At 33.5% G+C, this 25,121-nt stretch overlaps 5 protein-coding genes across 5 annotated transcripts; 2 read left to right on the forward strand and 3 right to left on the reverse strand.

Annotated features, from left to right (window-relative positions):
* Positions 1–1,889: 1,889 nt before the first annotated feature.
* On the forward strand, positions 1,890–3,717 carry TRIADDRAFT_63189 (uncharacterized protein; the record flags this gene model as incomplete). The annotated part of the gene is made up of 8 exons (XM_002108145.1): positions 1,890–1,932; positions 2,228–2,355; positions 2,436–2,615; positions 2,732–2,913; positions 2,990–3,106; positions 3,188–3,243; positions 3,333–3,443; positions 3,551–3,717. 8 exons carry the CDS (start codon positions 1,890–1,892, stop codon positions 3,715–3,717), a joined length of 984 nt encoding a protein of 327 aa, XP_002108181.1.
* Positions 3,718–5,796: 2,079 nt separating this feature from the next.
* TRIADDRAFT_52395 (uncharacterized protein) lies at positions 5,797–14,443 on the forward strand (the record flags this gene model as incomplete). The annotated part of the gene is made up of 29 exons (XM_002108146.1): positions 5,797–5,908; positions 6,320–6,429; positions 6,541–6,660; positions 6,748–6,830; positions 6,911–6,974; positions 7,080–7,156; positions 7,237–7,316; positions 7,456–7,511; positions 7,747–7,856; positions 7,951–8,157; positions 8,345–8,506; positions 8,648–8,903; positions 9,069–9,140; positions 9,247–9,399; positions 9,513–9,573; positions 9,859–9,961; positions 10,088–10,242; positions 10,444–10,491; positions 10,627–10,703; positions 10,856–10,951; positions 11,140–11,322; positions 11,575–11,617; positions 11,774–11,841; positions 12,098–12,308; positions 12,422–13,081; positions 13,174–13,265; positions 13,383–13,438; positions 13,557–13,646; positions 14,326–14,443. The coding sequence occupies 29 exons, from the start codon at positions 5,797–5,799 to the stop codon at positions 14,441–14,443; spliced, it is 3,723 nt and encodes a 1,240-aa protein (XP_002108182.1).
* Positions 14,444–15,680: 1,237 nt separating this feature from the next.
* TRIADDRAFT_37016 (expressed hypothetical protein) lies at positions 15,681–18,493 on the reverse strand (the record flags this gene model as incomplete). The annotated part of the gene is made up of 10 exons (XM_002108878.1): positions 15,681–16,183; positions 16,250–16,391; positions 16,492–16,697; positions 16,775–16,844; positions 16,946–17,053; positions 17,309–17,353; positions 17,691–17,753; positions 17,848–17,883; positions 18,275–18,337; positions 18,416–18,493. The coding sequence occupies 10 exons, from the start codon at positions 18,491–18,493 to the stop codon at positions 16,035–16,037; spliced, it is 960 nt and encodes a 319-aa protein (XP_002108914.1). The 3' UTR covers positions 15,681–16,034.
* Positions 18,494–20,116: 1,623 nt separating this feature from the next.
* Positions 20,117–21,448, reverse strand: TRIADDRAFT_63082 (40S ribosomal protein S23). The gene is made up of 4 exons (XM_002108879.1): positions 21,408–21,448; positions 20,730–20,889; positions 20,502–20,634; positions 20,117–20,361 (listed from the first exon to the last, which is right to left on the reverse strand). The coding sequence occupies exons 1-4, from the start codon at positions 21,409–21,411 to the stop codon at positions 20,227–20,229; spliced, it is 432 nt and encodes a 143-aa protein (XP_002108915.1). The 5' UTR covers positions 21,412–21,448; the 3' UTR covers positions 20,117–20,226.
* A 1,402-nt stretch (positions 21,449–22,850) lies between these two features.
* On the reverse strand, positions 22,851–24,524 carry TRIADDRAFT_63191 (expressed hypothetical protein; the record flags this gene model as incomplete). Its single annotated transcript, XM_002108880.1, has 7 exons — positions 22,851–23,167; positions 23,240–23,324; positions 23,554–23,685; positions 23,816–23,919; positions 23,997–24,062; positions 24,269–24,388; positions 24,482–24,524. The coding sequence occupies 7 exons, from the start codon at positions 24,522–24,524 to the stop codon at positions 23,136–23,138; spliced, it is 582 nt and encodes a 193-aa protein (XP_002108916.1). The 3' UTR covers positions 22,851–23,135.
* Positions 24,525–25,121: the final 597 nt, after the last annotated feature.

Below are 25,121 nucleotides of genomic sequence, written 5' to 3' on the forward strand. Positions count from 1 at the left end.
TTGGACTCTCCTACGTTCGGTCGTTCGCCGTCTGCTGGATTTTCTGCGACGTGCTGTAGAGTATCGGTATACAGTACAGTACAGTACAGTAGTACCGCAATGAATGAGTTCATCGCAATGTGAAGAAATCTTGCGCAAGATATACAGTACAGTACAGTACAGCACAGTACAGTACCCGTACTGTAGCAAAGTTGCAGTGTACTGTACCGTACAGTACTGTACAGTACTGTCATACAGTATAGTGCACTGTATGTGTACGCATGATCAGAGAGTTGACTGTTGTATGATCCCAAAAATGAACTGTGACCGCACCTCATGGTTTGGTTATGGGTTTTGCTGGTACAGTACTTACTGTACAGTGTACAGTCCTCGGCCACCGTATTCATAGTCACTGTACAGTACTGTACTGTACAGTACAGTATACTGTAGTACTGGACAGTACTGTACTGTACGGTATTGTGCTGCACAGTACAGTACTGTACAGTACTAGTGCACTGTACGGTACTGTACTGTACACTCAAAAATTGTCAAATTTTTTCTGACGTCTTCTACAAGCTCTTTTGCATCAGATGCAGTTGGAATGACTGTACAGTACGTACTGTACACTGTAAGATGGACAGGATACTATACGGTACACAGTCGCGGACCCATACGAATACTGTCAGAACGAGAGTTCTCTTCCTATTAACAAGTCCTTTTTTAGCGTATGCCTTTTTACCGGTCAAATTCTGAAAGCCTCGCCGATACTATTTAAGGCAAGACTCATCAATCTTGCAGTGCACTTCGATTGTCCTCCTACCTTGCAAGGAATTGTTGTATACTAATCGTAAGTATGATGTCGATATATGTGTGTATATGCTCTCAATATCGATGGTCTCTCTCTCTCTATACTCGCATTTATTGATACTTTGCCTATGTTAAACTATGAAAAGCCTACAAGTAGTTGAGTGATGCTTGACCCTTCTTTACGTAAATCTTGCCCTTATACCGGGTAAGTCGTCACCACTACCGACATCATGCAAATTGAGGAAGTGTTACGTACAGTACTGTGTCTTGCCTCTTCAATGGCATACTTTTCTAATACTTCCGGCAGTCTCCCACTAGTACAGGTGTTTACCAACCTAAATGGAACGGATCGTAAAATCAAAAGTGAAGAAGTCAATCAAAATGTCATAGTAGAAGCGTATATCCAGTTGTGTATCTGATCGATCATTTTTTGCACACCACATGTCAGCATTTACCTTGAATGTAGGCGTTTCATCATTTTGTAAAAACGTGCCCTAGCCCTAGTTCAAGACAGGACTTAACATCATCGCAGAATACAAATATTGTCTTGCATGTCTTACAACCATAGACTACGATGTCTTTATCGTATTAAGAGTATTACGTATTATAAAATAGTTTCTATGCCCTAGACCTAAGAGATGTTCCTTTCTGTTATACAGTACAGGACATAAAAATGATGAGCTAGACAGTCGACTCTTCAAACTTTCAGGGTGCTTTTACTGACACAGTCTAGTACAGCGTACAATAATAAATAAATCAATATATTTTTAATCCTACTTTTTTTCCTAGCTTTTGAACCTATCAGCATTCAAGGTTAATTCCAAAACTAAAAAAAATACGTTACTATGAAGTTCATTTTTCCATCTGACCCCTTACCTCGTAACGAAATTGAACTCCGGCTGCAGCTAGTGCTTAATATTGTACTAGACGTAGAAGAGCGTATTGATAGATATCGTACATTTAGGATCTGCATGCAACAAAAGATATCATATATCAGTAATCTAATCACTTTTGACAACTATGTTGTATTCCGCTACATGGGCTGTCTTGTACTGTACTTCGGTAGACAATTGCTAAGCTACTGCCCATAAGTCTAAATTAAGATGGCGAAAGCATCAGTTTCTTGCCTGATAAAAGAAAACGCAAGTTTTCCCAAACATATCATTGACTGATTATCTAATTAATGTCTTTTCTTTTTTTTTTCTTAGAGCTATGTTAACTAAGAAATATTTGGAAACTTCCCAAAAAAATCTTTTCTGCAGTCCTTTTGCTGAAAGGAACACAGCATGCCCGAAAACAAACAGGATTCTACATGCTGCATCAGCTGCACCGATAGGTAATCCCTTGTAAATTTTCAATATTTCCATTTTCTCATACCAATAACTCTAGCATGGGCAGTCTTTTAGCTTTTTAATTAATCTACTACTTGTATTTGTAATAGCTGAACAAAACAGCTGTGAGTTTGGCTCCATGAAATACTATGCCTTTTGTGGTTTAGGTGGTATTTTAAGCTGTGGTATAACACATACGGCTGTTGTACCGCTTGATTTGGTTAAATGTCGAATGCAGGTAACGAGATCAAAATTTTGTTAACCGTATAGAAATATTACAGTATATTCCTGTAATCATCAGTAACGTTGCCCTTTCAGGTGGATCCAGCAAAGTATAAGAATATCATAAATGGTTTTAAAGTAACCTTAGCTGAAGATGGAGTTCGAGGATTAGGCAAAGGTTGGGCTCCAACCTTCATTGGCTATTCTATGCAAGGTCTTTTCAAATTTGGTTTCTATGAAGTTTTCAAAACTTTATATAGTGAACTTTTAGGAGAGGTATTTAAAAAATTTATCCATCATCATTATTACCACTGTATATTTTCCAACTAATAAAATCATCAGTTTAGAGAGATCATTTTAACTTCTATATTATGCAATTGTTTTACGTAAAGGAAAAAACATACTTGTATAGAACATCGCTATACCTGGCAGCTTCGGCCAGTGCCGAATTTTTTGCTGACATCGCCTTGTGTCCAATGGAAGCTGTTAAAGTACGTATTCAAACCCAACCTGGCTGGGCAACTACACTACGCCAAGGCTTACCTAAAATAATGAACGAGGAAGGTTTGCGAGGGTAAGAATTTATTTGATACTTGTGTTAGTTTAAACTGACGATTTGATATTAACACAGTATTAACCGAAATTGGTAGACTTTACAAAGGTCTTCCTCCACTTTGGATGAGGCAAATACCTTACACTATGATGAAGTTCGCTGCTTTTGAACGCACAGTAGAATTTTTATACAAACACGTTGTACCTAAGCCCAGGTAAAAATTTTTAACAAACGTAACAGTCTTTTTACTTCAAACATCGCGTGACTTGCTACTAATAATTTAATACACACATAGGAACCAGTGTTCGAAACCTGAACAATTGGTAATTACTTTTGCTGCTGGTTACATTGGTCAGTGATTACGCATTTTTTTACTATACCGAATTAACTCTGTACCTCTTAATTCTTATTAATCCTTACCCTATTATTTCTCAATGTAGCTGGAGTTTTCTGTGCAATTGTTTCCCATCCTGCCGACTCTGTAGTTTCAAAATTGAATAATGATAAAGGAAGTACTGCTGTACAAGCTGCTAAGTCTTTAGGATGGAATGGTAACTGGATTACTTATATCATCTATAATAACTTATCAAAATTCATTTTTTAAGCGAGTATGCAAATGTTCTAACGATGACTGCTCCCTTGCTTAATACATCCGTAGGCTTATGGAAGGGATTATTTGCTCGTATTATCATGATTGGTACGTTAACAGGACTGCAGTGGTTTATCTATGATACTGTAAAGGTTATTTTCCGTTTACCACGCCCACCACCGCCCGAAATGCCCGAAAGCCTGAAACGTAAATTAGAGGCCAATGAAAGTCATTAGTATTCATTTAATTAACAATTCGTTTACACCTGCGTTCCTCAAGCATAATCCTGAATCGGAAAAACGTTGATGTCGCATCTTGCAACATTCTGATATTAGTACACGCTAGAAATATTTAGTAATACGCATTTCAGCCTTGTTTTTAAGGATTGTCAATTCAAGAAGATCGTAGACTAGTTGATTAGTTGCTGGATTGCAAGTAAAGCCTTGCAAGAATTTGTAGTAAATAAAATGAGATCTGCTACTAAATTCGTGTGTATTCTTGAATTATAATTATTATAACGCTACCTAGATTCTTAAGAAACCCTTCTATACGAAATGACAAAATGAAGTCTAAGATTATTGATGCAGTGTTAGTAATTTTAAAATCATTAAAAATTTCAATTAGAAGTGTACCAAACATTAGCGATTGAGATACTCTATGTAAAATAGAATCTTATACCTACTAGCCACATAATAAAATACAAACCATATCGTACATTAATAAACAGAATTGAGTTTTAGATGAACCTTCGTCACTATATTACGGTATTAATTATTATAGTAAATGAAAGTATACTCAGCCTTAGATCTCTGGATAAAAAAGCGATCTAGCACAAAATCATATTTCTGAAACTATGGAATTCTTAACTAACCAATGATATAATATGTCGCTTTCGCGGACATTATTCTGTAATACAGTGTAATATTCTGCAGTTCTTAAAGTATGGATAACGAGCCGGTATAACTTATTCTTTGATTGCAATCGAAATTTTGAAATACAGTATGTTAATATAAGTACTTGTTACACCTTACGACACAGCATACTGCTATAGAAACTTAATGGTATGATTGGGCTAGTATGATCTGCTTCCAAAAGCAATCGCAGAATCATGTAACGAGCACTCTATATCCAAATTTAAAATGATTAAGTCTTATTTCAAAAATACAAGGCCGTAATTCTGCATTGCAATCATGACTCCTCACGTCTTAGTCTCTTAAAAAATATCTAGCTTATGGCATACGATCTTAGTACTCTATTCTTTTTTTCTATCGATTCGCATGAGATTTTTATGTATCGCTTTTCCGCCAATAATGATATATAATAACTATCATATTGCATATGAGACATTTTAAATTGGTGTCAGTGCAGCGTACAGTATAGAGTCTCCCAAACGGGTCAATTTACACGCTTTATTATACCCATATCATGCAGAATTGCACATGCACTCTACAAATTTACGCTTTATTGTATACTCGTATTTTGATAATATCTTATGGTTAGGGCTTAATTTCAATTTCAGAACCGAACCGAAATCGATTTGAATTGAAACGAGATCGTGAACATGAATAGATTTTTATGTAAGAAAGGGGCATACTGTGTTAAATTCCAGACACTGTTATGGAAAGCACAGCTTAAGTATTATAAAACGTAAGATACCGAATGTATTCGTATGTACAAGCTACAACTACAGTAGGTATAAACATGGACTACTAGAAGCAATAGAAGCACTTGTGGTACTAGTCCATGATTTACCTTAAAATATGGAAGGTATCCAACGAAAGGGTGGGGTTCTAAAAGCATTACCATGGAGACCTGTGTATAACTTTTTAACTTTTTTTGTATACTTGCCATACCATAGAACACAGTACTTTTTTAAAGTTTACTAGCCAATCAAGCACACCTACCTGTTCATCGCTAATAATTATAATACTTAATTAATATATTGTCTTACAAGTGTAATACGAATATACGAATTCTTGTATCCTCGCTATATCTGAATGAGTAAAGATAAATACTGTATTTCAAAGTAATTAGACGCAACAGGTGTTAAAAACCTGATCAAGTTCATCTGTTGATGCTATTCCCAGTAATTAAGTTCAGTATCAGTTGTATCAAATTGGACTACAGAGTTGGTGTGATAAAGCTGAAATTTTTTTAACTCATCTTCCAAAAACAAACACAACGATACTAGCGATAACTGGCCTACTCAAGATAATTGACCCCCTACCTGTGACGAAAACACTCACTATGATTAAAGAAAATCACTTTTAGAGCAGAGCTAAAATCATGAATAGCCCGAAATAAAAGCTTTTAATATGAATAACGGTAATAGTAGTAAAGATACATTTCCATATCGATCAGTTTCTTATGGCATCCAATGGAAAGGAGTCTATGAACATGCATACAAGAACTGCGATATCGTGGGAGGTCCGTATTTCGTAAGATATCATGTAAATTAACAATAATTAAATCAGCAGCTTAAGTGGACTTCAAACAGTACAATACGTATCCGGTACTTGTAAATTAACGTTACAACCAATTAAAAGAAGATTTCTAGATAATTATAAACGAAGGACAAAGAATAGATATTATCTGCTAGAATTCTCAAAGTTCATAATCTGAATAATTACTGGGTAAAAACTGATCTAAGAATACTTAATCTTTTGCTTAGTAACCTACAATGAAAAAACTAGACAGGTTGCAATGTTAGATTCGCGTGGAATTACCTGCTGGAATAACGAAAGCGTTACCAATCCTAGTAACGACTAATCCAATAATTATTGTACTCTCATCACATGAACTCATGCTAACAAATTCACTATTCTTCTTCATTTCCAGTTACCAGACCTTTAACATTTGCGGCTTATCAATTTAACGTACTTCATCATATTATTTATGCTAAGAACTTTGATGTGTATTTCGCAGTTGCCAAGGATCATACTATTAGAGTAAGTGATCCCCTTCGGCGTAAAAATCAATTACATTATATATTATCGATACAGATTTCACAAATATGCTGATGTTAGTTAGTATCCGACTAAAAATGTACTGTTATATAGGTACTGAACAAGGACTTCATTGAGGTATTTCAAACTGCCTCCGAGTTGAGGGCCGTATTGTTTTTACTCTTTAATCCGAGAACAAATGATCTTATTACTGGCGGTGCAGGAGGCATGAGAGTAAGCATATGAATTTTTAAGAACAAATGTCCAAGATTCTTATGCTTAAAACTGACTGTTATGATATGGAATTGTATTATAATTTAGATTTATGAGTATAAGCAACGGAAAAAGAAACCATTTGAACAAAGAGAGTCGATTCTGATGTCAGATTATAAGCTAAACGTAAAGTAGGAGAGAAATTGGAATAATGGTCTTCATAAACTTTAGTGAATCTATTAACTGATCCTTTGGTTAATTAAATTTGTAGACAATTCTACCCCGATGTCGGCGGAAGTTGGGTGAAGAAAATGCAGCTTAATCATAAAATGCAGGTAATATTTCTGATATAATTAATTTTAAAATTCTTAATAAGACTAAAGGGTGAAACAATTTTGCGTGAAAAACTGATTTAAAGTTGATCCGAAATCTAACTCTAGCACGTGTACTGCATGTCTGATACGGATGTCTTTGTATACGACTGCGTCGATGGCCACAAAATTTTTAAAATCACGAGGTACAAATAGAGAAATAGAACAACTTCTAATACTTCTTAATATCCATGAAATTCATATTAGCATGTATAAATATTTTTAGTGCTCACAAAGCTATGATAACAGGATGTGTACATTCCTTAGTATCAAGACTAGTTGTAACCTGTTCTAAGGATACATACGGTATGTTCCCCTGCAACTGTATAATTAATTATCGGTTAACCATACAGTACTATGTATTCAGATAGAAATAAAACACCTTAATCATGTAGGAATCATTAAGTTTTTATATAATGAAATCCTAATTAACTTCTTACATCAGTGAAGGTATGGACTGATAATGGAAATCATTTAGCAACAATGAAAGGGCACTCTAAGGTACGTAAGATGCCGCCGTTATTTTTAATTTTTTTTTAAACAGTTTGGAGTAAAATTAAAAATAGTGGGAAGTACAGTTAATTTTATGTAACGTCACTTAAATAATTGTTCTAAATTTTAATAATTCCTACTTACATGCAGTAAGAAAAGCAACGATATTTCTTTCGAAATACAATACATAAGTAACGCTCTCAAATGATAAGTTGACCTAATCATATATTAATAAAATTTATAGGCAATTACTAATATGATTCAGCATCCAAATAGTGAGATGCTAGTGCTAACTTCTTCCTCTGACGGCACAATAAAAATTTGGTCTTTACATATCATGGCGCAGATCTATTCGTGAGTCACCGTAAAGATATAAAACCTAATTTTCATATCAGTCATAGATGTTAGTGTAAGTATCGGAACGTAACAATTATTTTTAAATTACTAGGATATCAATTATGCCGTCCGGTATACCATGGATAGGCATAGCACATAACAACAATATTTATGTTGCTTCTAATCGGCAATGTGAAATGTGGTCATTAAACCATCTCGTCGATTTTTGGGCTAATACTTACTCTCCTGTGATTTCAATTTCTCTAGCATCGTTCACAAAAAAATTTACTCATGTTATCGCACTTAGTGATGATAATAGGTTAGTCTTTTATAATAATATAACCAATGTTGTAAACTTTGTAAAGAGTCAGTGTTATTTACTGTATTAAACGAAATTGTGTGGGTTATAATGCACTCGAGATGAGATTATATTGTCGGTTTGCTGGTTTATAACTCTACTTAAATTTCACCTATAAGATTATTATATCGTTTATAATATTTTTCAGCATTAGAATACTTTCCGTGAAAAAAAAGAAAAGAATAACCACAATCTTACCTCCACCAACACTTTCGGCATTAAGTCGCGTTATCGACATGGCATACAGTCGCTACCATAGTTTATTCTACGTTCTACTCAATCCTACAGAGATATGGATCTATACAACTCGGTAATGTAATATTTAACAATCACCTGAAATCATGTCCAATTTTGCTTGACATAATTTATTATCGTATCATTGAAGCTCGATCCTAATATAAGTTTCATTTATGTTTTTAATTTAAAAATTTTTTGTACGTTAAATTGGTAGGACCGACCCTGCATGTCGAATCACGGTATGGAATAAAGAAATCATCGAAAGTATTTTATATGATCGTAGTATCAGTAAAGGTAGACAAGAAAAGCAGGAAGTGACAAGTCTGGCAATTGTGAATAGTTTCATTGAAATTAATAGTACTACTTACGATTCCGAGAATATTGATCATTCGCTTAGAATAGACAGTAACGATTCTGAAGGGAGACCAAATGCTACAAATTTGCCCTCATTTTTAGCTATTGGAACAAAAGTTAGTGAAGTAATTGCATATAGGAATTTTTAAAAGATTAATTAGTGATGCATATGAAGATTACATTGTGATTAATGCAATTTTAGTGTTTACTCTTAATAATATAATCGAAGACACTGCTCAATCAAATAGTGAGACTAAAGTACATCTACTACTTTATTATAGAATGGAAGGATAGTATTTATTCATCCCGCTCACAAGGAACGAATTTATAAACGTCTTACTTCCAGAGATCCGGTAAAGTATTATTTTTGTGGTAATACTCAGATATCACCCTTGATATATGCCCTAAATACCTAACGTTCAGCTAGTTACGTAATAGAGAACACTATTGCTTCACTAGGTGTCACAGATAAATCATGATGTAGAAGAGAAGAAACTAATCATTCTATCAATCCGGCGTGACCATAAGATCATTCAGTTTTTTTCATTGCCTAATCTCGAACTCAAGCATGAAGTACATTGCGCGATCACTCTGTCAAAATATTGCCTTATGGTAATTTATTTAGTTATTTATTATTATTTATGTTACTATATCTGTCGAAATTTTATATAAACTTAAATTATTTGGTAAAATGCCTGAGTTTTGTATAATTTTATACGTTTTAGTCTCCAGTTTTACTATGCGGTCATTCAGATGGAAAGTTAAGAAAATGCCATTTACATAGCGGTAGATTTTATCTAGCTTTATTATTCTTTTCATAATGTAAATTTATCGCATTTGCCAATCATCTGCTTTAAGTACGAGATAGATTCGGATTATAGTTTTAAAAATTTATAATTTATTTATTGTTCAGATCTGCTGTTATAATGATACTAATAAACGATGATTAGTGCATGTAGCACATAAAATATAAGTAAAAGCGATAATAGCAATTAATTAATACCTAATAGTAATTGTGATAATATTGCATGATTCACATGTGTAGTAAAATTCTTCGAACTTTTGTAATAGCCAATATTTCCAAGAATGAAATGGTAGAAGTTGCTCCGTCTCATTTTAATTCGGTCTTGTGTATTGATAAATGCATAAGTCGGAAGGTTTTTTTAACCTCTTGGTGAGCAACGTATAATACATACGCGTGTATATCAATACGAAGCATCTAATAGTGACGAGTAAATTTATCTGGCTTAATGTTACTAACAATCTAATATCTTCGCGTTTATTGCAATTTCTGTTATAGCAAAGATGGTATTATCAAAGTTTGGGATATAAATGCCTGTCTTATTAGCGAAATCACCTTAGATCATACTTTATTGTCGGTAAACTTCTTACCAAAGCAAGGAGATATGCTATTAGGATTTAAAGGACATTTATTTTTAATACCTGCAACTAAAAGTAAGAGGGCAAGGATAACGTAAATTTTAAATGACTTTATTAAAAATTTATAGCTGATTTAAAATTTCTACAAGGAATACTATGAATCATTAATTATTATGTCTGAAGTCAAAATTATCAAGTCTTCTGTTGCATAAATTTTTAAATATGTAAGATAGTGCTCTTATAAGAACATCTAATATTTGCCCGATCTGAACTTAGTTTTTCAGCGTGAAATTGAAGATGCTAATCAATCTGATCATTATTCAGGTCTGTCATATGAAATTCTTTTAATTCCCACGCAGTTTATCTTGATAACTGGTTAAAACTTTTATAATGCTAACTGCTAATGAAAATGAAGTCGATTAATCGTAATTTTTTATTGATACGTAACTAACCTTATAGATTCAGAAGTGGCAGTGACAGATAACTTTATTGACAGTGTTAACACGCCAGAACAAGTGACAATGGAGGATTACTTGGTACATTAGTCATTCCACTATACTATGCGGTTCTTCAATTATAATTATTGGAAGAAAAACTTTAACATAGAATACTATTAACTGCACTACATTAGCACGTTTACAATGTTATATAACCTTACAGTATTACATTGTTCTTTTATAATGATTAGATGCCCTACAAGCTATCCTTAGAAAATTCATGGTTTATCGAAAAGGATGATCAAACAGAAGGAAAGCGAGCACTTAAAAAAATATCAGAAATTCCCGTAAGATTCTGTGCCATATAACATATTGTACATGTTATTTACACTTTAAAACTGTAATTGTTGTAAAGAGATCTTAAGATTCCATCAAGATGTAAAATACTGATATGTATCGCAAGTTATGGAACTATTAATGATACTAATGTAGATAAATTCTGCCTAACACAAAATTCACCTACTAAATATTATAGAAAAAGGTAGTTTCTGCGGAATCTGAAACCGATTATCGGGTTCCTATCGAAGTATATGAATCTTCGATGGAAGAAGAATCTGATATTTCAATCAACTTTGAAGAGATATCTCTCGGGAAGTCCCCAATGAGCACTCCCTTTTCTTCAGAAGCTAGTGGAAGTGAAGAACTTACCGATATGAAGGTGCAAAAAAGTATTAGATATGAAGTGTACATGTAACTGACTCGGAACCTTGTTTATTAATTATATTTAGCAGTGCGTGCATATGTACAATATTGATTATGGCGACAAAGTTTAGATTTTTCTATAATTATTAGTTATGCATCTTCATTTGTTAATTGTTAGTTATGAGATCTTATATTGTTATAACATTATAAGTTAATTAAATCCTGCTTAAATTATTCCTTAAAATCCTTATTTAAATATTCATTATAGAAAAGCGATAATTTTCCTCAATGGGATGGTACAACGGAACTGAGTTAGTTGAATAACTAGGCTGCAGATTAGATATTAGCTTCAGTCAGTTTAAGATCTGATCTCCTTCTGATTTAAATAATATTGTTGCATTAGATTTCAATGATTATAACAAAATCAAAAGGTTACATTTGAACAGTATTTAAATTATTCATTATAGACAAATCACCAGATGTTATCCAACTGGAATACTTATTAGCATCGTCGCAAAATAAGAAAAATACTAAGGTACTGTTCCGAAGGAATTGCTCCTCTTCAGGTAGTCTTACACATAATTATAATAGTACGAGTTAACGATTGCTATCAAAAGGTAATTGCGGCTAGGTCAGCTATTTTGTGCGATTAATTATTTTATTTCTACCCTATCGATTCTTACAGTCTGAATTTGTAATAACATTATCCAATATTATTATTATCGATATTGCTATTGGTACCCTTTGAGAATTTATACTTACGAGCTTACCGTTTGTTATATCGAATCCAGGTAGAAAATGGTCAAAGACCAACTAAAAGGAAAGTAGTTAGACGTAGCCGTAAAGATAGAATAAAGTCGTCAGAAACAACTAAGAATCGTGGAAAAGAAATTAAAAATTTAAAAGATGCCAAAAAAACTGATCGACAAAATTTTAAAGTCACTGAAGCTGCTAAAGTTTTATCTGCTGTTGAAAGTAATCGCGAAGCAAAAAGTCAGTCAGGTATTGTATTAATTTTAAAGTTTTTGGTTTGATTTTTAAAATAAAATGTGCTTATATTGTCTTTAAGCAGTAATTGCGATAGGTATGACAATTCTTCATTGAAATTTTAAAAGGCTATAGGCAAGATGACAAGTATTACCGAAATAATAACGCACAAAGGTTTGACGTAAAAGATCATGCTAAAACTGATACAATCAATGAAAAAGAGTTCAACCCTGTCATAGATGATGTCGTAAGTGATGAGTCGAGAGGTATTAGAGAAAACGACAGTGTATCAGGGTCTTATAAAACTACTACTAGCGGCGTTCAACGGAATTACAGACCTAGGAATATTTTACAGCGTAGTAATACGGCATTAGATAATATTAGAATTCAGGAAAAAACTAATGCCTTAAATGGAACCAATTCACCCTGTAGTTATACTGGAAAGAGCAATCGAGCAATCGTTAGAACTAGATCAGAATTAGTTTATAAATCGGTATCGCATGTTAATCGTAAAGAAAAACTGCGTAAACATCAAGAAATAAAAACTAATCAAAAAGAAAAAGAATTCTCTCGACCAGAAATTCATATTCAAACCGGGAAGGTTCAAAAGAATCATTTTGATGATAGCTATAGAATCGATCATGGGCATTCTCCTCTTGCTGTAGATGCTCCTCTTACAACTTCCTCTGAAAATCACTTTGATTTTATCATTGAAGATGAATGTGAATTGTTAGCTAGTAGTACTGATATTGAAATTCAAGATGTTCATCAAGACTACAATAAAAAAAGTAAGACAAATCAATTTTTATTTCTTAATAATGTTGGGATTATATTTGCAATTTTTTCGGGTTCTAACTGAGAATTTCACTGAATATCACAGTTGTCATCAATCAAGAATCCCAAAATGCTTCAGGCATTCACGCACCTGTTTCCTTAACTCAGATGAATAGATCGAAAATAAAAAATAGAAGGGTAATTAATATATTTTTTGATATAATGTCTTTAATGCATCAGTCAAATAAATTCAATTCCCTGTTGATACGCTAGTTTATATTTTTGGTAACTTGAACTCAATTTTTATTTTTACAGTTGGATAAAGTCTCGTCTATTAACGATAATAAGAAAAGTCACGAAATTAGAGATAAGTACGATTTATTTGTATCCTAAGCATGCTATGGATTATTTTATATTTGATTTCCTAAGTTAAATCTTCGGCTATTGAGTATTATCTAAATACATATAATGAACAATAATCTCTATTAGGCAAAAGCCATCAACAGTGGACGTGAACCCGTTTAATTCTCAAGTCCCGATTCACTATCCACCCGATTGGTATATAAAATACATTCAAAGGTGATGATATACTTTATACAATAAATTGATACTTTCAATTATTTTACTATTAAATTATATCCTTAAGAGCTCAACGAATACATAATAGTTACAGCCATCAACTTACTATCCAGACTTTACAGAGATGGTATACTAAAAGCATGTGCATGTTTATTAGTATTACAAATGTCTTTTTTAATACGATATGACTACATTTATTAAATTAAAAGATGGACAATATACGAAATTTATCTAATTTCATTAGAAATCGTCTCTATTAATTTGTAAAGGTTTTTGCGAGTACCGGTATGTTGACTAAAGTTGTGTACCGTGAAATATCTATAGGTCTTACTAGTAGCAACGATTATATAATATAAAAGGGAAATTGCAGGTCTTTACTCTAGGACTTTAAATACGAGTATTAAGGATCAAAGTATTTGGTGTAAAAGTACACCTTTTGCGTAAAAATAGACTTCTTTTATACTGAAGTTATCTACGGTGTAGTCCTATGAATTTAACATAATCCGAGATACCATATGATGATACTGTAATAAAAAGAATAGAAAATGTAGTCTTTATCAATGATTATATTTTATGTCATTGTTTTTGTGGACAAGTATTGGACCACCGTCATTTTAATTTTGATATTCTATATAATTATGACGTATGAATATTGTTTTTCTTATTTTATAACGCTCAGATTGCGCCAGTTAAAGGAAGAAAGGAGAGATAAACATGTTAATGCTGCTAAGAAGCGTCTGGAATTAGAAACAGAGAGATTAAAACGTCAAAGGAATCTTATTTGGAACAAACTATAATGACGTATAAATTCTTAGTCAAAGTATTTTATTCCAGCTTTAAATTTAGTAAATAGCTATACTGTATATAGAGAACGGCAATCTACAAGAATAGATTGGACTGATGCTATCCAATTGCATTTATCTTTTCCATCATTCTGTATGTAGAGTTGCATGTAGACTTACATCCATAATGTAGCGATTAATACAATTCTTTGATTAACTACTCTGTATTGTATATTATTGTATTGCATGGAGATGCAGGAATGTAAATGTAGGATAACGTTCTGTATATTTATTTTACGTTTACTTGTTGTCAGTTTCGCGATCGCTGACATATATGTTAAAGGTTTAATTCAAAATGGTGAAGGGAACTTCGCAATATGAGGATTTATATGGAATAAGTTTGTTGTCGTTTATGATGGTCAATCAATCAGAAAATTTGTTAATGCGCTGTATCAAATATTAAATAATGAGTACACAGTGTCCAAGACAGATTATTATTTCATTGCAAATTTTCTGTTACGTAAAGTATGAGGCTGAATTATGCTTCATTCTATTTATGAACATGGTTGAAGATTAATAGAAAATTACTTATATTCTGTATTTCTGTAGCGAATTGTTCAGTAGCACAATATCTTTTCAATTGAGCACAAGTATTCTTACGAGTACACGTTGTTGTAGTTTAAGTATACGTTATAATTACACTACTGTGCTAGGTGATGCTACTAGTTCTTATTCTTTGAACTGAAGTTAGCTGGGATTTGCTACACAAAATGTAATAAATACATATAATATACGAGAAGTCTGTGATAGTGAATTGATAGAATGGATTTAGAATACGTTAATCGATTTATTGGCATTTTTTGTAAGACCAAGCCAAGTACAGTAGTTCCATAAAGTCAATTTCTTTATATAAAGTAATAAAGTAAAACTGTGCAAAATTTTAATTTGATATAGCACTCCTTTTGTAGCGAATGTATCTATTCAAACTACAGTATACTGATTTATAAAAATTCTTAAATTTCAGCGTGAAGCAAAATTATGGTTATCTGTAACCAAAAATTTATTAAATGAATTACCTTGATAGAATTACGTAAACTTTTGGTGGAATACGTGTATTTTTTTGTTATGGCATACAGGCCATTGACTTCTGTACATTATGTGACTGCAATACATAACACTCTACAAATTAAGATACAGTAATTGGAGAGATAGCGGTATTATCATGACATCACATATTTTCAGGATTCATTAACGAAGTCGTTTAAATTCATTTTTGTTAAGGAATAGTTTGATGTTATTTTTCATTTTACTAATACCTGTAGGCTTTAGCAGTGTCAACTTATTCATCCACTTACGTAATAGCTAGTTCAATCGCTCGCGCATTAAATTTGAAATAGATATGAATTATCTACGGTTATAGCTGTTCAATGTTATACATTAAAATTATAATCGATTGTTAAAATACTTGCATTAAGGAGTATAAAATCAGGTGTACAATGTTGGCGTTTCAAGTCAGACCGTTTAGTTATTATTATATAGTCTAAAATTTACTATTTAAGCAATTAAACTTATTGAATTGTTATCATTACCACATAACACTAAAGGCTTAGCGGATATTGAGTGATTTTTTAACCGCATTTATAATGTTATTAGATTGAGGTGTAGCATGTAGCTCTAAAGTTTTAGCATAAGGCATTGGGACGTCTGCTCCAGTTACGCGAAGAATCGGTGAGTCAAGAAAGTTAAATGCTTGACCTAAATTGAATTTTAAGTTCGTATTAGTTTTTCAACTCAGTTAGGTGAAAAAAACATTCCACTTACTTTCCATTACTTGAGCTGCAATTTCAGATCCGACGCCGAACATCGGCCAGCCAGATTCAACTGGTATTAAGTGATTAGTCTTCATTACCGATGACGCTATTGTATCAATATCAAGGGGTCTTATTGAACGTAAGTTAATTACCTGTGAAAAAATAAATTAAAATTCTCTTAATCTAGGACTCCGGTGTTAAAAAAAAAATTTAATTTTGATGGTATTTCTGCGTAACAAATAGGTATTTTACTTCAGCGCTGACGTTAAATTTTGATTCCAGTTCTTGAGCAGCTTCCAGACAGATTTGGACCATTCTAGAGTGAGCAACAAGAGTGACATCATTTCCTTGTCGCTCAATTTTCGCTTTGCCAATCGGAACAAGAAAGTCAGTAGACATTGCTTCTTCGGTCATTTCAAATGATGAACCATAAAGAATTTCATTTTCTAGTACTACGACTTTTGTATGTAAGTAGTAAAAGACGGTCAGATTTGAGAATACGCGTATAAGTACTACACAGAATTGGTTGACTCACCGGGGTTGGGATCTCTTATTGCAGATTTTAGTAAGCCCTTTGCGTCTTCAGAGGAGTATGGGGACAGTACCTGGGATTAGAAATAACAGGCACGATTAATAAAGCGTTGAAAACTTTTAATAGTCAGCAGGGAGCTGTTCAGTAGAGAATTATTTCGTTGTAAAGGGTAACCTTGAGGCCTGGGACGTGTCCATACCATGCAGCAAAGCATTGTGAATGCTGTGCTGCAACCCCGGCTGCTGCTCCATTAGGGCCACGAAATACGATTGGAACGTTAACCTAATACTCAAAATTTAGGTTTCCCATTGTATTAATGACAATGTTATATGCTTTTATGTCTTCTTTCGTAACATTGAATAGTGAATAAAAGTATTCCTTAGTCGATAAAATTATGAAAATTACTGAAGGACGCAAGATACTAATTGATGATAGTATAGCCCAATACTAAGAACTAAATGAGATAGACCATCGCAGCTTACTGCTTCAGGCAATTAAGAATATAAAAGGAAATCTCAGTTTAAAAATCTTGTATACCTTCCCAGCTGACATATAGAATGTCTTCGCGGCGGAATTAATTACCTATAGCAGATTTATGACGGCTTAGTACATTAAATTTATACTTGTTACAGTATAACAAAGTCCTTAATTTATTTATAGCATGGTGTTGTAGAGTGCTATAGTAAAGGAAAAATTTAAATTTGTTACTTTCACAAAGAACTTTAGCAAATATTATAGCTTATCAATATATATAGGAATCTTATTTTCCTTCCTGTACGAAACAGGACTATGTATGTTGTTATGCGTATACGAATATATCTGCAGTACGCACTTACGATATACGGTATACTCTGTAAGAATTCTGAAATCGTTTAGGTTTAACGTAAACAATCTCGACATCAATAAACAGAATACATACATGATCGATTGCTTGCATAGAAAAGTTAAAAGTCATGAATTCACAGATTGGCTTCAGTCCTGCCTAATTTCCAAGATAACTTTTTACTTAGCAAGATGTTAAAACTGGGATGCTACGTCAAACACTAACGATATTTATAAAAATTCTAGAGTCATACCATTGCTGCACCTACGGCGATTCCCGCAAATCCAGCCTGTTCATTAAGATTAATAATTTGTATAACAATTGTGTCCGTTAGACTTTTCCCAAGTGATCAATAAATAGGCAGCAGTTATAGATTTAGTATTAGGCTTAGCATAGCATGGATGACTAAATAGAAATTGTTGGATTAATCATCTAGTACAAAATATGTGTGCAGACTTTTCGTATGTCTATTTCCTCACAAGTTGCTTATTATGTCGCATATAAGATTATTATACGATGCTTATTTCCAGGTTTGTCGTTAGGTTTAGCTACGTATGAAGTCGGTAATAGAGTATCATGAAAATATCTAGCCTATGTAAAACTCTGGAGATTGAAGCTTCAAGTTACAGATAGAGTACAGATGTTCTCTTATACCAGTTAGATGGTTAGGTTATAGCTACCTCAGTAATAGGAGTATCAATAATCCGATCTTCACCAAATCGACGTAACATATCCTTGCTAACCTATTTTTTGTCAAAAATATTGAGTAAAATTAACCGTAAACGACAAATTTACCTTATGTTGAATCATTTATACAGTACCTTGTAAGCTCCGTCATATTGTCCTACTTCTTCGCCCAACATGAACACCTTCTCATCCCGCTCAATTTCTTCACTCATAGCTGCATTCAGAGCATCTCGAACAGTCTACATAACATACGTAGTTTTACGAAATTGGGTTGAACTAACGCATATATGTAACTTCATGTAGAGTACAGTTGTCCATTTTAATAGCTATCCTACAGTGCTGTATACTGTATATATATCGTGCACGACGTTCACAGGTATTATTAAATCTTTAGACATGTTCATTATTTATTTAAATGATTTTTTTGCTAAGAAAATATTTTATCATCTACTATAAATCTTATTTCGCTACAATATATTAGAAGGTGATACCATATGGGCTGCAGCATTTAAGGGGGAGACGGATAGATTGCGAGCAGGCCATATCCGAGGCTTAAACTGAAATGGTACTCTAAGTTAGGCTATTTGTGATCACGTATGAAGAACAGAGCAATGTTGGAAAATTAGACACTACATATCCAATATTTTTCACTATACCCTTAATGCCAGCTTCCTGTAGGCAGTTCTATTCATAAGATGATGGAGAATCTGCGGCATATCCTTACTTATTGGGCTATTAGCAACTGAACCGGCTCAAATACGGTATAACAGCTTCACAATTTGACCGTTGTTCTTCGATACTTATTGAGAACCTTGACGTAAATCCGTGCTGATGGTCATCCAGCTGCCAGATTGGTTGGTTTTATTAATTGGAATATATAGCACTGTATAGTACAGTATAACAACAGTCTAGACCTAACAAAAGGTACCATTTTCGGTAGACCTGTACTATAGTCCACTATACAGAACAGTACAGTACGTCAGCATTTGCAGGGGTTAAGGTGTACAGTACTGTACTGTACAGTGTATAGTTGTGACATTTATACTGTAAGATCTCAGACGGACAGAAAGACTGCAAGACATAGAGGATATAATTTTCTTTTACTTCTACTATACAGTACAGTATAATGTACTGTACTTAGCAACTTGACGAAAGTTATCAATTTGTAACCTTCTTTGCCATCGGCTATGATAGCAATTTACGATCTTAATCGAACACATTTTGATGTCTCGCTCATTCAAAGTTATAAGTTAACAGTACAGTTTTCAATCAGCTTCAATCCAAATTTACCCACAGTACTTTTACTCTACCGTTACCTTACTGTACTATACGGACATACAGACGCCGAGAAGGACGCGGCCTCACTCTCTCTGACTGCAAGCCTTGCACGTGCTCTCCCGCATAGTTGTTGCTGACAGTCATTACGGTAAAGCGAAGTAGTATAAACTAGTAAAATTGAGTAGTAAATGGGAGTAGTTAAGGACTTCGATCTACTGTAGATAAAACTAGAGGTAAAGGAAAAATGGTTCAAATCATGGACCATTATGTCTTCTTGCAATGGTCCATAGTTAAAGGCAGGCGAATTGAGATGGGAAATAACTGCGTAGATACAAGTAGTTACTTAGTTAGCGTGGACTGTGGTCTACTGTACAAAAATTAATAACTTGGCACTGGTTAATATCTCTGTTTGTTGTTTCCCTTTACTACTATAATGTACAGTGTTCAGGGACACCTACCACAAGAAAGAAAGTGCTCCGTGTCCAATTAAACTATGGACAAATGTAGTAAATACTGCACTACTTGTATACAGTATAAGCATCAATTATACAATTATAGTTTATTGCATTTCAGGATTTACGCTGAATATGATCCTATGAATAATGGTCGAACAGTTTATTATAATTTCATAATCATGAGATCTCTACCAGACAAAACATTTTAGAGTTTAAGAACGTGGTCTCTCTTTCTTTTCTTTGTATAAAGCAAGCAATGATACATTTGCGACTTTAACAATTTTAAATCTAACACCAGGAATATCACCAACTGCATGTCCTTTACGGCCAAATCCAGCAACTAATACCTAAAGTATGAAGTAAAATAGCAGATGATCGTGGTAAATTTATCACGAAATTTGGACAGCGAAAGATTCAGAGGATTTTACTTTATATATGAGAAAACTACGTCATTTTACTCATGTTATTAATTCACAAATTCGGGTACCTCGTCATTTTCTTCAATATAGTTAAGGCATCCATCTCTTGGAACAAAGGCAGTTATTTTTTTACCGTTCTTAATCAGTTGTACACGAACACATTTTCTTATAGCAGAATTAGGCTGCTTGGCCTCAACACCCCTGGAGAAGACGTTTCATCAGTAAATGATGGGCATAACCTTAGCTGGAAATACGTGTAATGTATTGTACAAATGTAACATATCTAGTGAACTTACACTTTTTCCAAAACAATGCCTTTTGCATGGGAAGCTCCACCAAAAGGGTTAGCTTTCAAAGCAGTTCCTAGATGGCGTTTCTTGTAATCCTTATCATGCCAGCGCTGATCACGTCTATGTGAACGTAATTTGCGTGCAGTACGTAATCCGTGAGGTTTTCCTGCAAAAATTGACGGATCATGTAAAGGCGTGTTAGTTAATTTACTTTTAGAATCGCTACAAGTTTAGTATCACCAATGGCTCTTTTAGATATGTATAGACATATAATGCTGTACAGTGCCTCGCTGCTTTATTTTTGTCACTAATACGGACTGACACGATAATAAATTAAAGGTTTAAACTTCAGGACGAGCACTAATCTAATAGTACATAACCACAAATTACAGGAAATTATATAGCATTTCTTATTATGTGTGCATATTCACAAACAGTCGTATCTATGCCATGCGTGAAACTTTTACAACTATTCCGCAATTCTTACGGTACGGTACTATACAATATGGAATGTAGCTGTTTGAGTGGTTACTAAAGATTTTTTCTAACAGTTTTCTCGTCATTGCCCATCAAAGATCTAAGGATTCTAACATAGCCCGAGTGTACTTCACCGGGATTAGCTACGTGATAAAATTACATTCAGTCGAAAAATGTTGAAAGAGAAAGCTCAAATGTCGTACGTACCCATTGACTCTAACCAACTTCTGGACAGAAAAATCGAAAAGGCCGAGAGAGAAGTTGATTCTTAGCTATATACGGAACAAAATGACGAACGGACACACCACGCAAGACTGGTTCGTACTAGTACTGTACCGTACAATGTACAGTACACTGTATATAGTACTGTACTGTACTGTACAGTACTGTACTGTACACTACAGATGCAGAAAGCGCATAACCGCGGCTTAAATCCAGTATGGATAACATTATCAGTATGTACTGTACTGTACTATACTGTACAGTACTGTATACTGTATAGTCCATGACTATACACAGTACAGTACTGTAGCAACATTTAACATTTATCAGTACTATTGTACTGTACTACAATAAATAAATACCAACTACAGTATCCTGTACTGTACACTGTACAGTATATTGCATACTGCACGGTATCCTGTAGTTGGTATTTATTTATTTATTTGTACGGAACTGTAATAAAAGTGTACAGTAGAACATCGTATAAATCAACCCGTTGTACTCATATTTCAACCAAATAAAAAGTGTTCTGCACACAGATCGATGTCCCTTGACTGCCATATTGAATGAATTAATTATTAGAATCTTCCTAATTAGCTTTAGAGTATCATTTTATAACCAAATTTCGTTTTTAATTACTGTTAAGAATTTTGATTAACTTCGGTTACTAGTTTATTGTTTATAGGCACTCATGTACTGTAAGTTAGTTAATTCATGTTGCGGGCGTTATCCAACATTGATACCAGTGCAGTCAGTATGCTGTGTAGTTACTGAATAAAATAATTATAGATTTAAGAGTGAAAGATTGACGGCACTTTCTATACTCGTACAGTAACTAGTTTTATCGTTTTATTATTCAGACTGGTTGTATCAGATAATCTAGTGCTAATAAAGTTTTACAAGTACGAGCATGTTCGAAATTCTTATAAATTTCGATTGGGGATAACTTTGAGCTTAATGAAACAGTTATGTTATAGTATCTTGTATTTTCTTAAAAAATAGAGCATTGGATCGGTTTGCCACATTGTCAGCTTCAGTTTTCGTATCATATATCTCACGTTATATACGGTACGGTACGTCAGTTAAAATTGTCATTTGTAATGGAAATATAGGAAACTAGCTACTCGCCTATTCACAGTAACGGAGGTATCATCGGTTAATTAATTATGACTATATAATACTGTCCATTCTACTAGGCTTTCCGAGCACAATCAACAATAGGATCTACCATCTATAAAATACACGTATGTCTTTATACAGACACAATTGTAATCTATTAAGGTAAAAGTCATGTAAGTGTGAAACAGGGATTTATAAAACTAGGTATTATAGTCATTAACATTACCAACATAACATAGTAATATGAAAGTCAAGATGAAATAGCTATTAACGCTAAAGGTATAGCTTCAAATTAGTTATTCTATTATTGACTCATTGGATCGGTCAAGTTTATTTTTCCGTATCATTTGCGATGGATACGAGTATCCAGTTAAAGGACAACATTAGAATTAAATGCACAGGAGAAATGACACAAAAACTGTTTATTCTGTAACATTGCGTCTTGATTTCAAAATAATGTGATACAGGTAATGCTGTACCAATGTAAATATGATACGATTGCAATCTTTGATTCTATTATCAGTGATAATAGGATTAAGGGTTGCAATTGTGTTGCAATATATGAGAAACTAAAGACTTGTCCACAAAACCGCTTTAATCGATAAATTGAGCAAGCCAACGAAATCCTGACAAATGAGAGATATATATAAGTACTGATATAATACCGTTGCCTAAAGGTTACATAAATTGGATCTAACCTTCGCCGTATCCTTGCCGTCTAAGCACACTACACATGAATAATTCCATTGGTCTACCCTGAATTTCATTAGCAGACAATGTGCCCTATATTTTGTATAAACATATACATATATTTATATAAAGTTTTCAGCTGTTGGTTTAGCTATTGTCCGTATATTAAATTTTGTTATATTTTATTACAACTACTGTTACTGTGTCAATAAAGGTAAGCTAACTTCAAATCTAATTAGTTGCAGACGAGAATGTATCTCATATAGTTATATTTTATTTATTAGGTGATGGGGAAAGATGATCATAATACGCCCTTTGATACCTTTCCAGTGGTTTGATTATGTAGTCCAAATACACTACGAATCTCATCTTCTCCAGCGGCGTTCGGATGATCAATTTTATTACCAAGAATTAAAATGGGTGTATCAGCAATTTGTTCATCCGTTAATAAACTCTAGTTTTAACAAATCAATTTTAAATTATTAAGAGCGATATCCTATTTTAAACGGTTTAATATGATTACTCAAGCAATTATTTAGTCCAATAAATGAATAATCAAACGAATTTAATTTAATCGATCTTACGTCTAATTCCACTTTTGATTCATAAAATCGTTCTCTATCGCAAGCATCAACCATGAAAACTATTCCGTCGACTGCGGGGAAGTAGTCCTTCCAAACACGGCGAGCTACCGCAGTAATTTGAAAATATAGGAGACTTAATATCGGGTGAGGTGAACTTAGATAGTAATTGTACTTTACTGACCTTGCTGATGACCACCTAGATCAAAAGTTGTGAATTTCATTCCTCCCATACTTAATTCTTCGGAAGCTAATCAAGAAAAATGCCATATCTTCAGCAATGAGCTCAATAGATTGTTATGTGCCTAGCTAAGTCTAAAATATCTTGTTTCTTTACAAAATCAGTCAGTTTCAGATTTTGTTGTATTTGTAATAGCTAATGCAAATACAACAAGATCTTCATGATGTATTGGAGAGTTTCGTTGTCGTACAGTCTATTGTTATAAAATAACTTACTAGGGTGAAGGGTAGGAACATGTTGAGCCATTCTGTCGTCCTTTAGCATATGCAAAAGTGTCGTTTTTCCGGCATTATCCAAACCGAGAAAAACTAGTTTTCCGCTCTTTCTCCACAATCCTGCAACACGAAAAATTCCATTACAAAAGGTACAAAATGCAAAAGTTAGACGCTTTACGGCAAAGTCGATGAAAACTAAAGGAATTTTCTTACCTAGATACGATAATACATTGGTGAACCAGTCTAAGATGAACATTTCTATCGATATAGCGTATAGTATGTGTTGACCTATTGAAATTGATACGTAACAGAATTTCAGAAGACAGCATAAACATCAATAGATTTTGATTTCGCAACAAAATTGCATGAAAAGACTTGTGGTAAGAAATTTAAATAGTATCAATGAATAATTTTTTCGTTGTCAATACCAGATCAAGGTAGACGATAATAACTTGTTGATAGTCACTTTTTGACAAGAGTGTTGGAAGTACAGTATAAAGTAATTTGATTTTTACTTTGAATGTCTTCTCAAACGAAACGTCATGGCTTCGAAAGCTTACTCTTAATACAGAGTGCAGTTGAATGTAAGAAGAAGGAAGCAAAAAGATAGTATTTAACAGGGAATGTAGAGTATGGAACTGTGCTATACTGTATGGAATCTACTAGTGATCACACCATTGTGGTACTGTAAAAATGACCTCTGGGACTCTGCTGTAAAGTACCGTGCCGTACCGTACCGTACCATACCGTACTATCATGTCACAGTGAACTCTAAAAATCTGCGTAGTGTACAGTACAGTACTGTACTCAAAAGTTTTTATACTGTACTGTACTGTACAGTGTACAGTACAAC

The sequence above is a fragment of the Trichoplax adhaerens genome, genomic scaffold (assembly GCF_000150275.1).
Source record: "Trichoplax adhaerens TRIADscaffold_1 genomic scaffold, whole genome shotgun sequence".
Lineage (NCBI taxonomy): Eukaryota > Metazoa > Placozoa > Uniplacotomia > Trichoplacea > Trichoplacidae > Trichoplax > Trichoplax adhaerens.